Genomic DNA, 15,344 nt, shown 5'->3' on the forward strand with positions numbered 1-15,344 from the left:
ACATGAGCCATTATGCTGCCTGGACTGGTTAAAACAGAAGTCCATTTGTTCTTTCAGATGCATTTGAGATGGCTGAGGACTTCTATTTAGACATGACCATATAGTTTGAGATTTTTGAGACACCTATAACTAATAGCTCCAAACTTTGGAAAATATGATCGTTCTCATATCTGATCAAAAGCACTAAAATCTAATGATTCACACCTCAAAAACTCACAAATCAACACTAAATAATATTTTTTGATCAACTACAATAGCTGTCCAAATTGTATATTGATGGTGTACAAAAATGTTGAAGTATTCCTTAAAGCCTTCCATCTAAGATCATCTGACTTTTGAACATTTTAAATTGACAAATAGGTAATGAAGTAAAAATCAACCATTTGCTCTTCTTTCAGCACGTCACCAGGTTTACAAAGGTCGATTTTTACCTCCGCCAGGAGGTTATGTAATCACCGGAGTTTGTCTGTTTGTCTGTAACAGCATAACTCAAAAACTCATGGATGGATTTTCACCAAAATTTTACAGTATGTCCGGAAGAGCAAAAGTAACAATCGATTAGATTTTGGAGGTGATCCGGATCACCGTCTGGATCCAGGAATTTTTTGAAGGACTCTGTACAATTGAGAGATGGCTGCCAGTCCATGACTTTTTGAGTTATGCTGCTAACAGACAGACAGACAGACAGACAGACAGACAGACAGACAGACAGACAGACAGACAGACAGACAGACAGACAGACAGACAGATGGCCTGGCGGAGGTCTGTGCTCTCCGAGTGCTTTTCTAGTTCTACTCTGTGGCCAGTGACGCATTACTTCACATCAGAGATGAATCTGAGCATCATGTACAGCTTTGGAAATAGTAATTGTACCAATGTGACCACTGTTCTCTGCCTCTTCCTTTGCAGTTCTTCTTCTTTAGTTTGTAATGGACAGCTGTTATACTGGTTCAAAGCTGGTTAGCAATGATTCTCTCACTGTATCTCTCACCGTTAAGCACAATGATGGCTGTCCTCTTGTCATCTGACAATTCTTTAATTGTATGCATCGCTGAGTAATAATTTAGTTTGGACTTTACAGAAACAGTTTATGTACAAAATAATAGGGACTCAAAAATGTTTTCTGGCATCTAGTGTCAATTTTGTGTAGAGTTTAAAAACAATACATTTTCATAATTTGTACTGACTTTTTCATGTCTTTCAGAAGATGGAGCATTTATCCCCTACGATAAAGTTGAAACAAAATGATCATTGCTAAAGCCCTGTTGTGCAGATTCTGTAGAGAAAATAGCAAGTGATTGAATAATTCTCCCTAAAACTGTACATTTATAATTCCTTTTTATTTGTCCATATCGTTAACGAAGGACATAGGCAAAGACATGTGTGGCTCATTTGCAAAGGAACAGGTGTTACCTTGACTGAAGTCTAAAAGCAAGACTCGATAGTGAAGATTTGTCATTAAGTGATTTGACATGAAAGAAATCACTATGACAGGAGCAACAATTCAGGTTAAGATGAAGCTGAGAAGATGAATATAACCCCCGCTGCAGACTGAAGAAAGATAGCAGCTTCATCTGTAGGGGTCACAATATGTCACAGGAGAGTGGCATGAGAAGAAAGACAGTAAGTATACAAATGTTCGTCACACAGTTTGCATGGAAACACTGACCAATGGTAAAGGATCTTTTCGTGAGAGGAGGAAACATGTTCTGTTGATTAAAGCTGGAGAGCATCAGCAAGAAAACCATGTGCACTATGTATACTAAAGCATCACGCCAAGTACCAACAATTGATGCACTACTGTTTAAGAGAGATACGATCATGGGCTCGGTGGTTAGCCCTGTTGTCTTGCAGCTAGAAGATCCTTGGCTCGCATCCCGACCTGGGCTTGGGATCTTTATACATGGAGTTTCCCTGTGCATGTGTGGGTTTTCTCCAGGTTCTCCAGCTTCCTCCCACAGTCCAAAATATGCTGAGGTTAACTGGTGATTCTTAATTGTCTGTAGGTGTGAATGTGAGTGTGATTGTTTGTCTCTATATGTAGTCCTGTGATAGACTGGTGGCCTGTCCAGGTGTCCCCTGTCCACACCGTAAGTCAGCTGGGATAGACTCCAGGCCCCCGCCACCCTAATGAGGATAAAGCGGTGCATAGATGATGGATGGAAGGATGGATGTGATGCGATCACCTTTCAGCACTCAGCAAGATACCTTTTCGTGCAGTGATGAGCACCTAAATCAGCTGTCAGTCAGCATAGCTTAGGATTGTAGCAAAGCTATGTGGACACACACACACAGTTCACAGTTTGCAGTTCTCTGTTATTTAGATTTTACAACTATAACCATTGTTGTACTACTAAGGTGAATTTTTTGACACTTCACGTGTCCAGCACCTGGCTCCTGATTTAGCAAATCATTCAATAACAACATCAGAAAACTATAAGCTTCCATTTTTCCACTGGCCACTCTTTTGTTTCTATCCTAATCCCTTCGGTTTGTATATGTCAGCAGCATGTTTTCAATAGAGCCGCACTTCCATTTGTCTCGATCAGCGTGTTGTCTGCTCTGTGTGATGGCAGGCAGGGCAGAGACAGGAGCACCACGTGTCAGAAGAAGCAGACAAACTGATAGCAGTGTCAAATCTAACAGACTGCTGCTGTTCAGGCTGTGCCAGTGCAGCAGTTGGGTGGCCTCTGTGCTCTCAGCATCCCCTTCATGCACATAGGCATGGTGGAAGCATGAGTATGCGTATTTCAAGTGATTTAAACAGTACATACTTAATTTGTGCTTCTAGCATTAAGGTTAGATTTGTATCCAAGTATGATTGGACACAAATTCGTGTTTAACCATAGTCAGTGTCTGAAAACACAATAGGTCTACATGTCTACTACTAACATCAGTTTACAAAACATCACTGATGATGTGATCAGCTGTGTCTAGATGATATATGTTAAAAGAAAACAACCAGTAATGCATGCACTGTGGGGAAAAACACTCTTGTAATTTGTTGCAAAGGATGACAAGTTTTAAATTTAACACCAGTCCAGCATGCTGTAAGGTTTATGGCTGAGACAAGTCAGAATGTTGAATGAAATGAGTTAATTATTTTATTTTGTTGTGAGCGTTATTCCACTAGGACACAATGCTTATATCAAGGCATATTTTTTAAGTGAAATGGGTGACAACAGGTTGTTGACAACCAGATGAACATCAAATTATTTAGAAAACTGGAAACGTTTATCGTAAATGCTACTCATCTGGATGCCACAGCATCCATAAAACCTTTCAGTCCATTAGACCAAAGCTTAAAATTGCATTGTGTACTAAAGGGTCTGTTCTGAGCAACCCTAATTGTGGAGGAACTTATTTAAAATTTGCCATATAGGAATTAATAACTTCAGTCCCTGTTTGGAGCTTTACCCATGAAATCCCAGTAAGGAGCACATGATGCACAACAGGCAGCCGTGTAACACTGTATTTGGAAGCGCCATCAGGACAGGAGACATGCTGGTACAGTAGGAGGTAAAGCAGGGTGTAGCCAATGAAGAGAAATAAATATGTAATAACAACATAACTGAAGGAGGAAAGAAGGGTGGAGAGAAGTCCAAACACAGTGAGGAAGTCCTTAAAATCAAATTTTCCATTGTTTCTTCAAGCCACAATGGGCAGAACCTGCTGAAAGGAAACTTGTATAAGTATGGAATACAGCTTCATAAACTACAGAGTGTGCAGCACGCTGGTTTGGAATATTGCATATCAAGAGGGATTTCCGTTTCTGTATTCCTGTCTGAGAAAATAAAAGAAATTCATATGATTAAATTGAATGAGGTGGTGCTTTAGGAAAAAGCACAACTTTGATTCATTTTTAGGAAAGTGAATAGAATAGAATAGAATAGAATAGAATAGAATAGAATAGAATAGAATAGAATAGAATAGAATGTGCTTTATTGTCATTATACAGTGCATAATGAGACTGGAGAATGTCTCAGTCCTTCAGAGTCATATTGTACTACTCCTTTAAAGCAGAAGAAACACCTTCCCTTAGCATTTTCTGAATTGAACACCTGAGGAAAAAGTGAAAAAGAGATTGTATCAAGACCGAGCTGTGGCTTCAACCCTTGGCCCAAGGTTACTTGAAGGGTACCTGAGGACCCATCTCTCAGCATGCAGAACAACAGCATCCAACTATTTTATTAGAATATGTACATTTATCATATTTCGGTTTGGTGTTGGTGCAGTGGTTGGAACTGTTGCTGTTCTTGCATAGTAGGTTAATTGATGATTCTAAATTGGCTGTTGAGAGTATGAGCATACATGGTTGAGTGTGTGTGGATATGCCACTCTTTAAGTTAGTCCAGTGCTGAACTGTTGACTTTCCGGGGTGCACCCTGCTTCTCACCCAGTATCTGCTGGGAATAGCTTCAGCCCCTGTGACCCTCTACAGGATAAAGTGTGTACAGCTGATGAATGGATGGATATTTTGGTTACATTTAGCAATTATCCCATCAAAATATCATTAGTCTACAGAACTTTTAAGAGATACATCTGATGGAAATCTCATCAAATAAGCATTAGATGTATTGGTGAAAAACTTCCTTAATCCTTTGATGCGCAGTGTGGGTCAGGAGATGCCCATTTTCCATTGGATTTGGGTCACTTTTGACCCATTTTATGCATCAAAGAGTTAAAAACAAAGCCTGAAAAAGACTTTCTAGAGTGGAGCAAATATTATGCCAAGTATGGTGCAAAACAGTTACAGTGCACTTCTGTGACCATTGGATAAGTTAGGTCTACGATGTTTGCAGGGTTTTTGTTATGCCAGTAAGATGTTCTGTTTCTGTAAAATGGGTAATCACAAATGAGGGTAATGGAACACAAACACTTTGAGTGAGGTGTAACTAGGAAAGTAAATGTTAGTCACTGAGAAAACCTTAGAGCCGTCCAGAAATTTGGTAGGTAGAGTTAGGTGGAAAGGTTTTAAAGAAACTGTGACCTTTTTTTAGTCATTTTCATCACGTTAGATACAGTTGCAACTGTGGGAGTTGACACAGTGGGCACCAAAGTTTACTTTTTTTTTTTTTTAAAAGAAGCAAAATAAAGACAGAAAGAGGAGAACGAGAAGGAACGGAGAGGAGTAGAGTCTGGGATACAAGCACAAGCGCCATGGCAACACATAGAAAGAGGAAGAAAAGAGTTACCCATAAGTAGCCGCCGTTTCACCCGCTTGTCCACATCAGCTACTGACGTGGCATTGAACTCAGAGCTCTCAATTGCAGCCTCATCTTTCTCTAAAACACAAGTGACAAGGGGACAAACAGTGAGCAGCAGGTTAATGAGAAGCCCAAATGACCAGACCTTCAGCCCCTCTTGGCGTTTGAGCAAAAAACCAAAGCCAAGAAGCAAGAAGCGATGAGGAAGTGCCAAAATCCCTGTTAGAGTGTTAATCCCCAAACAAATGATAAATCCCCCAAAGCAAATCAAAAGAACAAAACAAAATAAAATAAATGAAAATGATCAGTATCAGTGTGTTGCTTACAAAATGAAGCAGTAGGTGGGTAGGTATGTAGGTAGGTAGGTAGGTAGGTGGGTAGGTGGGGGGGGTAGGGAGGTAGGTGGGTAGGGAGTTAGGGAGGTGGGTAGGGAGTTAGGGAGGGAGTTAGGGAGGGAGGGAGGGAAGGTGGAGGTAGGGGGAAGGGAGGTAGGGGGGCAGGTGGGTAGGTAGGTAGTTAGGGAAGGAGAGGAGAGGAAGTTCAAGGATTACATATGAAGAGTTTTAAAATGAGAGAGGTTTGGGATTTTAGGGATGGAATGGGTTGGGATGCATATTAAGGGGGATTTGAACTGTGATGTTGACGTTGCTGTTGTCACCCATGGAGTTTCTGTCTTCCATATCAAACAGCCACGCTTTCTCAGCAATGATTCCCTCACGTTAGGATGGAGGAGGAAGGCGAGAAAGAGAGGGAGGGGAGAATACAAGTCCAACATTTCCAAGGCAAGCTGCCTTAAATGTGGCCACAGAGACAGAAGCAAAATTGGGTGAGGATGACAACGAGAAAGAGAAGAAAGGGTGGTGCAGGGCACAAGAGCAAAGAAGAGGAAGGTGCTCCAAGAGCTGAGCAATGACAAGATGACTGAAGGAATGAAGAACACAGTAGGAAAGGGAGAGCAAAAGAAAAACAGAGAAGGAAGAAAACAGACAGAATCGGTCCCATCATATGGGAGAGGTATATGAGGAAAGGAGGGTTGTGCACACCGAGAAATGGGGTTGAAGGAGGATTGGAGGGAAGGCATGCAGAGGAATAAAAAAAACAGGAGGAGGTAGACTGGGGGCAGCGCTGGTTGCCTGTTTGTCTATGGAATACATCACAACTGGCTTTAACAGTCAACGTTGGAAAAACCACATTCCCAAATACTGGGCAGCAGAGAGGGGTGGTAGAGGGGTGTAAGGAGGATGGTGAGAGAGGCAACTGGAGGAAGGTTTTGTAGAGGGGGTTCAGATGGTTGCTAAAATGTCATGCATGTGCTGCATTGGGGTTTGATGATGAGGCTGGGAGAGGGAGACAGCCTTTCACTGGGCCTGAGTTATTAAGGCCTGAATGAGCATCTCTCTATGAATGGACGCCACTTGCCGCAAAAGAACAGACCTTTGATGTACATGCTCAGTCTTATAGGATGGTGGGAGGGGTGAACATGGGGGCAATTAATGTCCCTTCCATTCCCCAGCCCCAGCCTGCAACCATTTTCTCTCTCTCTCCTCTCAGGCGCATGATGGACAAAGTGTAGGACTCTCTGAAGCACACTCAGGGATGAATGGAGGCTTTCTGGTGCTGAGCTAACGGGTGAAATGTGCTTGTGTGAATGTGTGTGACTGTTGAATCATGAGCTTGTGCATACCAGTGTGCGTGCTTTTGAACGTCTGCTTGCTTGAGTGTGTTTAAAAATCTGTCAGAGAGGGAGTTAAAACAGGAATGTGTGTGTATGTGAGGCGTAGATGTGTACGACAGGTTGAGGAGGGGTGGGAAGAGAGAAATCCCGGCCACTTACTCCTAAAGAGTCTATGGCGCTAAGTGGTGGTCAGAGGCCTGCAGAGAGGGGAGTTTTAGAGAGCCAGACCTACACAGGACGAGGAGGGGGAAGAGTTAAACCACTCTACGCTACTACAGCTAAGAGGAGAATGGGAAAACCAATGCACTGGAGGGAAACAGAAGGACCAGGGTCACTAAAAACAGCAACAACAATAAAAATGTACATCATATCATAAAGGGAAAATGAGAGGAAAAAAGAGAAAAGAAAAAAGGGAAACCATACAAATGCAGTGTAGGCTCTCCCATGCAGCTCGGCAAGCAGACAAACAACAGACGGTCGGATTAGTGAAAGAGGCAGTGGCAGATGAATGGGTGGTGTGGCACATGTGAGTGGACGCATGCAGTTAGAATGGCAGGTGTAAGATTGAAGGAGGGTGAACAGTGCAAGTCCCTGCCTATCTATTAATGTATGGAGTAAGATCGTACGCTAATGGATGAGGATGAGGCATGGAAGTCATTTTGGTTTGACAGAGTTTTGGTATTTAGTTACTTTTGTGACGAGGTGGAGGATGAGGAGGTGGTGAGAGAGCTGGAGGAGGAGGTTAGGCTTGCTTTCTCGGGAGTTTAAGTAAGATCAGGCTGCAATTGAGATGTCCATTTTGATCACAGAGTCTAACCCAACGCCCCTGACCCCCCCATCCCACAGTCACGCTTTCCTCTTGTGTACTGAGGATTAACCCTCATTTCCACCTGATTTGATTTAACATGGATGCTCAGACAAGACAGGCAATCAGGTACTATCACCAGAAAGCAGGAGGAGGAGGGGGGAGGAAGAAGGAGGAACAGGAGGACAGGACTTTTTGAAAGGGTGAAGGGGGGTGGGGTTAAAGGTAGGCCCATAGGGCAGTTGGGACACTTGGACCACAGACAGAAAGGTCCTTTCTCTCATCAAAATATGAAGAGAGAGAGAGAGTAAGAGAAAGAAAAAAGACACAAGACACTGGGAAAAGAGGGAAAGGAGGGTTCCTGCTCTCATTCTGCTTCCTCTTCATAGTCTTTCTTTGATGGAGTATTCCATTTCTTCAAAGCAGCTAAAAAGAAAAAGGATTAGTGGCAGTCAAAACCTGCTGCTGCTGTAAAGCAGCACAGCAATCTGCTCCATTGGTGAGGGACAGAGAGAGAGACAGAGGAAGACAGAGGCACAGACAGAGGGAGATGTTTCCAGTGTTCAAACACAGCAGTAAGGACAACATCAAAATTACATCGACTTAAATATGTCCATGTGTGTGAACAACAGCACCGATATCACTCTGAGACATTTCTCAGATAACAGACAGGAGGGAGAAAACTTAAAGTGTCTTCTTGTTGGGCACATGGTGATAGCCTCATTAGTTCACAGGTAACAAAGTGTTAAATCAAACTTACACTTTATTTTCTTTGATTTGAACAACATGGAAAAGTTTACTTGATTTTTTTATTTGGTACATTAAGGTTTACACTTCCCAATTACAAATGAACCAGAACTTGTAAACAAAAGGCACATGGACCTCCAAGCAGCTCATTAACTGGACAGAGATTTGGTGACATGTCTCACTGCAAGCTTTGAGAGTCTGGCAGCAAGGGAGTCAAAACAAATTCTGGTTCAAAGCATGGAACTTTAGCAATTACTGCTTCTGGGATTTTTGTCAAGAAAGAATTGCTAAGAACACCTTTGCTGGAGTTTGTGCCAGTTCTGAATATGTGAAGAAATTGCCAAATAAGACATCAGACTGTGGTTTTGTCTTGGTACATTCTGTTATGATTAACTTTCCAAATCTGAGGAGCTGCTGACTATCGGATGTCGACCTCCATCTCATGCTAGCCATAAATCCTGGATTTTTGGGAAGTTTTCTGTAATTGATTTGGATTTCGTTATTGCTCCTGACCGCACAGCAATTCTTTTAGAAAAAGACGGAGACATTGCTCTTTCCAGGTATACTGGGATGACTTTAATTCAAAGGTCATTGCTCCCATATGTCCAGATCCCCCAAACTGAAGAGGAACTCTTGTCTCAGAGTTCAAACAAGCAGATCTAAATATTCAAACTGGCTGCTGCTCTCTCCTATCTCTAATTCAGTACATAAGAGATGCACAGTATACAGCAGAAGTAAATACAACCCTGTGCAATATCACCTGAAAGTCAAATGACTCTAAACTCTATCACCTCTCCAGAATTGCATTTTTAAATGTATTTAAGTGAAGTGTTTCCTCTTATGAACAACCAATAACAAATCCCTTGGACGAACTATTCAAAATACAGACTCCAAAGTAGAAACACATTAGAAGTGAAATGAACACACCTGTGATTACTTACAAGTTAAAAAAGCTTTGATCACTGAAACTAAATCGTGTTCCAGCCAGCCAAACTGCATGAACATGGTGGTAAAAATAACACCAGATCCTTCTCAGTTTTGGACCTGTGGGACTGTGTCTATCTTCATGTCTACATCATGTCTCTTGATTGAAAGAATTTCCAGAAGAATTGAAAAATATGACTGTGAGAAATCAACAATATGACACAGGATACCAGAATCTGTGTGGCCAACTAAAGATCATTTGAAAGCAGCTGTATGTAGGAGGTAAAGAACAAGCCATAGTACCACCAATCAGAACCGCAGTGGTCACCTCCCTAACTGCACAGTTATTTGCACAATCTAGCTTTAATCTAAGTACAGAAGGGCTTCAGAATAGTCACACAGGTTATCACGAGAAATCAAAGTTTCTCTGACAGCTCAGACAGTGTGAAGAACAGTGCATGTCAACCTCTGTGAACAGTGTCAGAGATAAACACCCATTCTTGCTGTTTGGAACACAACTGCAAAATGAAAAAACATGAAAAGAAGCCTGATGGATATTGCAAAAACATTCTTTGGTCAGATTCAACCAAGGTGAATTCGTTTTGCACAATGACGTCTAGAATTGGGTGTGAACCTGAGCAGGACTGCAACAGTAAGTGCATAGTCCCATTAGTCAAGCATGAAGGTGGAAAGGTAATGATATTGGGCTGCATGAGTGCAAAGGTGTTGGATAGTTGACGTTTATTGACGGCACCATGAACGCCTGTGGATATACCAAAACACTTTCTGACAAGATAACTCGCAGTGTGCACAAGTTTGGCAGAGCAGCATGAAAACCATTCAAGGCTCACTGCCAAAATCACACAGGAGTTTCTAAAGAACAAGAAGTAAGTGAAAACTCTGACATGGCAAGTATGTCTTGGCTGACTTGAAGTCAATCGAACACTTTTGGGGTAATTTAAAGAGAAAGGTAGAGCAAAGTGCAACTGAAAAATCCTGTCTCTGAAGAATGGCAGTATCTCTCCAGAAACACTGGTATCCTCTGTGCTGAAGAACGTTGAGTTTGAGATTGAAAATAAAGATTGGCACAGTATTGACAAACATTTGTTGCACTGAGTTCATACTGTGGAGTCCGCTTTTTCAATATAGAGACCCTAAACTGTTAGATTTTATTTGAATAAGAGCAAGCACCTACTGGTCAACTTAGACATAATGTGATTATTGAAAGTTGTTAAAGTTTGAATCATTTGACATTGAAGTTGTAATGCACAGGGCTGTACTCACTTCTGTTGTATCATTTGTATTCTAAATAAGTTTAGTGCAGTTTATCATTTGCTGATAATACTAATCCCAACACGGACTAAATGAACAGAAATAATCTGCTTAACCAAACAGTCAAAGTGCTAAATATACAGTACTGTAGCTACATTACATAATCTAACACCAACATAAACCCAAGCATCCCATTCAGACTGTGCATGGCTTGACAACTTTGTTTATTTTGTGCCGGATTACACAAGAACTATTGTGCAGCTAAAATTTAAAATTAGCCAGCAAAAGAAAACTTCTGAAACAATGTCTCAATAGCATCAAAATGGTTTTAAAAAGTGAGAATTAAATTCTGGAATAAGAGGTCATCTTATCTCTAACTTCATTTCCTACTTTAAAAATAACTGAATGTCATCATTTTAAGGGGAAAAGAGTAGGCATTGCTTTTATTATCTTGACAAAAGGAATTTAAGTAAATTCAGAGCATTCATTTCTGAACTCCACTTTGAATTTGAAGGTACTAAACACAAATGATCAGTACCTTAATACCTGCACAGGCACCATAGATTACATGTCACTGAGGCCAGTCTACACAAACAACCAGTGACTGGCAGACTGAGGCAAACTGGCTATGAGAGCAAAGATGTGAAAGAATAGAAAATGCTTACAGGTTCTACAGACTTTCTCATATTTATATCAGCAGGAAGGAGGCTGGAGGAAAAACTCTGAACAGCTTCACTTACCTTGAACGCCTTATTCATCTTGTACTGATTAGAAAAATAGCAAGATGAAAATGAATACCCTTTAAGTGGGAGTCCCGGTGTGAAAGCATGCTTCTGTTGACAGTCATCAGTACAAATGACCTGCTTGGGCAGAGAGCTGCCGGCCGGCTGCGAACAGGGCTCACTAAGTCAACTGAATTCTGACATGATGCATGTGCTTTTCAGAGAGGGAGATGTGTCAGTCATTCATTCTGCACCAGACAATACCATCATTTCTCTGATATTCTAAGCATATCCCTGCTCATTCATTGGTCCTTAAGGCTTTGTGAATTCTCATTGTGCTTGTGTGTTACAGACATTTCTGTTTATGTAGCTAACATGATGGGGACAGCGACTCAGAGAAGACATTATAATTTCTATTTGTGCATGGTGTTTTTGTGGATAACCTACAGTCTTCCACCCCCAACAGGACTGTGTTGCCTCATTCTTAAACACTCTCTGCAGTCAGGTAATGATTTGAGTCCAATTTTGAAACCCATATACCTACTGTCAGTGATGATATAGATTTGCACTTTAAAATTGATCCTCAGAAAACAACGTATTTAATGTTCATGATGAATGCTCATCTTGTACCAAACATATATTTATGATAATGGTAGCTCTACAGCAGTGATTCTGGTGCATAATAGACATATGTGCACTACTAATGCAGGTCAGATGCATGATGTACTGCAGGTAAAGCCAGTCTACAGCTCTTCTAAGTGAGGCATTGATTGAATAATGTTTTATTCATTTGTCTTCTCCACAGTTCCAGAGGTACATCGGGCAGGATTGTACAGGACTGAATCTCATTCATGTCCTTATTGACTGTGTTGGTTGACTACAATTGAGGGATAAATCAGGGCAGAGCTGGTTATGGAGATAATTCAGTTTGAGTCCTGGTTCTTTCTGTTTGCGTGAGAAGCTCCCTGCCTCTTTTGTGTTCACAGTGTTTAAATAAGGAAAGGGTAAGAACTGCTGAGGGGCCAGGAGGTGATCTTTCTACCAACTACCTCCAACTCCAGCCCTCCTTGCCCACTTCCTCACTGTGTGACTTTCTTTATTCAAAACCATCTCTGCTACAGAACTGTTAAAGAGCTTCTATCATACACCCAGTGTTGTTGGGAAGCCTTCATGGTTGTCACTCACCAATGCAGGTCTTGCTGTCTGAGTGCAGAGCGTACTTCTGGTGGCAGCCACACACCGGTCCCGTGTCCGTATCATCACATGTGTGCTGGCAGCCGCCATTTCCATAGTTACACGTCACTGAAGACAACACACATATTAAGTCTTGCATCAGCTTTGAATATTATGTGAAACACAATACTCATGAAATTTGATTTATTCTTTTGCCCACAATTTGTCCTACTTGTGGTTTGGAGAAACAGATCAGGGGACAGAAACTTTTAAATGAGATAATTTTTTTGATCAACAAAGGACTATTGTGACAATGCAACTACAGTTTTATAATACCATTGTACTACTTCTTTTTTTGGTCCTGTCACAATTACTACAGCTGCTGCAGGGCTCTATTACAACACAAACACACATTGTTCTTGAGTGACTAAAATGACTGATGCAGCCTACTACAGCAACCTATTCATTTGCCCTTAGTAGATGCTGCACATGTGCTACAACAAGGCAAATGATACAAGAAAGCACACATTAGCAAGGATTGTTGAGAGACAGTTTACTAACAGAAAAATTAAGCTTAGCATCCTATAACTGAAATTCAAAAGTCCCCAAAGCAAGGTTTGCCAGACAGATAAAGATGAAGATTCTTTTCAGATTCAGAATGGAAGGAGGACCCAAAAAATATCACTGTTACCTTGGGTCGCAGAGTAGCTGCCCAGAGACCCTGGTTAATTGGTCACCTGCCGGATGAAATTAAGGAGTTTTTGGAGACTCCTCTACCATACCTGACCATCCCTAGCTCTGTCTTGCACCATACCTGTTCTGAGACCACCAGTCTGCCGGCCTCTGGGCTAGCCAACCTTTCGGGCGCTAGCATACCACCCTGTAGTCAACCAGATCTTGTTTCCCCGCTAGCCACAGTGCCACCTGCAAGGGAGCCTGGTTGCCGAAGGTGAAACGCCAGGAGGCGCCGTGGCGCTCCGGCTCCGGAGGAGCCCTGCACCTCCTCGGTTCCTGAGCAGGGCGACACCTCTGTTGCCCTCGTGCAGGGAGGACCTAGTGTCACCCCCTCGGTTCCTGAGGCACTAAAAGCGGTCTTGGCAGTCCCAGAGAGACTGATGGCCGCTATACCCCGTCTTGGGGGTCCGAGGCCGTCACCTCCGCCCATGAGGTGCTTATCGCCTCCATCTCGGGGTTGGAGGGGCTCAAGGTGGCCTATTCGACCTACAGGGAGTCTATGGCTTCCATTACGGATCCCGGAGCTGCCACCTCACTCCTGGAGGCAGTAAATGCTGCCCCTGCTGTCCTTGAGAGGCTCGATGCTGCCTCAACCACAGTCGAGGAGCGGTTCCGTGCCGCCTCACTCCCACCGGAGGAGGAGCGGTCCTGTACCGCCTCATTCCCTTCTATGCTTGTGCAGCCCATCGCCCCGTCTTTGGTTCCTGTGGGCCAATCGCCCCGTCTTCGGTTCCTGTGGGGCCCATCGCCCCGTCTTTTGTCCTTGTGGGGGCCATTGCCCCATCTCCGGTCCAAGTGGGCCCTGCAGCGTTAAGGCTCCCAGCCTCCCCTGCAGCTTTGAAGGAGCTTAAAGCTCCCCCTGCAGCTTTGAAGGAGCTTCAAGCTTCCCCTGCAGCCTTGAAGGAGCCTAAAGCTCCCCCTGCAGCCTTGAGGAAGCTAAAGGCTTCCCCTGCAGCCTTGAGGAAGCTAAAGTTTCCTCTGCAGCCTTGAGGAAGCTAAAAGCTTCTCCTGCAGCTTTAAAGAGGTTTCCCGCCTCTCCTCCAATCTCAAAGAAGCTACAAGCTTCTCCTGCAACCTTGAAGAGGCGAAACGCCTCCTCTCCAGCTTTAAAGAGGTGAAACATCTCCTCTGCAGCTTTGATGAGGTGAAACACCTCCTCTGCAGCTTTGATGAGGCGAAACGCCTCCTCTGCAGCTTTGATGAGGCGAAACGCCTCCTCTGCAGCTTTGATGAGGCGAAATGCCTCCCCCGAGTCCTTGATGAGGCGAAATGCCTCCCCCGAGTCTTTGTTGAGGCATAATGCCTCCCCTGAGTCCTTTTTGAGGCATAAACGCCTCCCTCGAGTCCTTGTTAAGGCGAAACGCCTCCTTGGCAGCCTTGAAGGGGCCTAACGACTCCTCGGCAGCCTTGAGGAGGCGAGATGCCTCCCCCGAGTCCTTGTTGAGGCATAATGCCGCCCCGAGTCTTTGAAGAGGCGGAACGCCTCCTCGACAGCCTTGAGGAGGCTTAAGGCCTCCCCTGAACCTTTGGACAGGTGTAGCACCTTCTCGGCAGCCTTGAGGGGGTATAACTTCTTCTCGGCAGCCTTAAGGAGGTGTAGCACCTCCCCCCGAGCCCTGAAGAGGCATAACGCCTCCCCTGAACCCTTGAAGAGGCGTAACGCCTTCTCAGCAGCCTTGAGGTGGTATAACTCCTCCTCGGCAGCGTTAAGGAGGTGTAGGGCCTCCCCCCATGCCCTGAAGAGGCGTAACGCCTCCCCTGAACCCTTGAAGGGGAGTAGCGCCTCTCCACCAGTCCTGAAATGGAGTCACGCCACCGCAACACCAAGTGGCGCCCCTGCAGCGTCCTCCCCAATTGGTCTTCCTGCAGTGGTGGTCTCCTCAGTCCCATGTCCAGTCCTGCTCTCCGAGAAATTCCCAGTTCCGCCCCCCACGGGGTTCCCTGTTCCACATTCAGTCTTGTCCCCGGTCCTATTCCCCGAAAGGTCCCCAGCCCCGACTCTAGTCCTGTCCTCCATTCCACATCCAGTTCAGAATTCAATCCAGCTCCCTGAAAGGTTCCCAGGTCTTGGTTTAGTTCAGACC

General features: G+C 43.7%; 1 protein-coding gene across 2 annotated transcripts in view; it reads right to left on the minus strand.

Annotated features, from left to right (window-relative positions):
- The window catches only part of scube1 (signal peptide, CUB domain, EGF-like 1), a 236,338-nt gene that overhangs the window by 83,141 nt on the left and 137,853 nt on the right, over positions 1-15,344 (minus strand). The window contains exons 6-7 of one of the 2 annotated variants that reach the window (XM_051953875.1): positions 12,538-12,654; positions 5,196-5,285 (exon numbers count right to left, since the gene is read on the minus strand). In XM_051953875.1, the coding sequence (XP_051809835.1) occupies positions 5,196-5,285; positions 12,538-12,654 (207 nt within the window). The remainder of the gene's footprint in view (positions 1-5,195; positions 5,286-12,537; positions 12,655-15,344) is intronic. The other variant, XM_051953882.1, reaches the window with a different exon arrangement.

This window comes from Acanthochromis polyacanthus, chromosome 1 (assembly GCF_021347895.1).
Source record: "Acanthochromis polyacanthus isolate Apoly-LR-REF ecotype Palm Island chromosome 1, KAUST_Apoly_ChrSc, whole genome shotgun sequence".
Lineage (NCBI taxonomy): Eukaryota > Metazoa > Chordata > Actinopteri > Pomacentridae > Acanthochromis > Acanthochromis polyacanthus.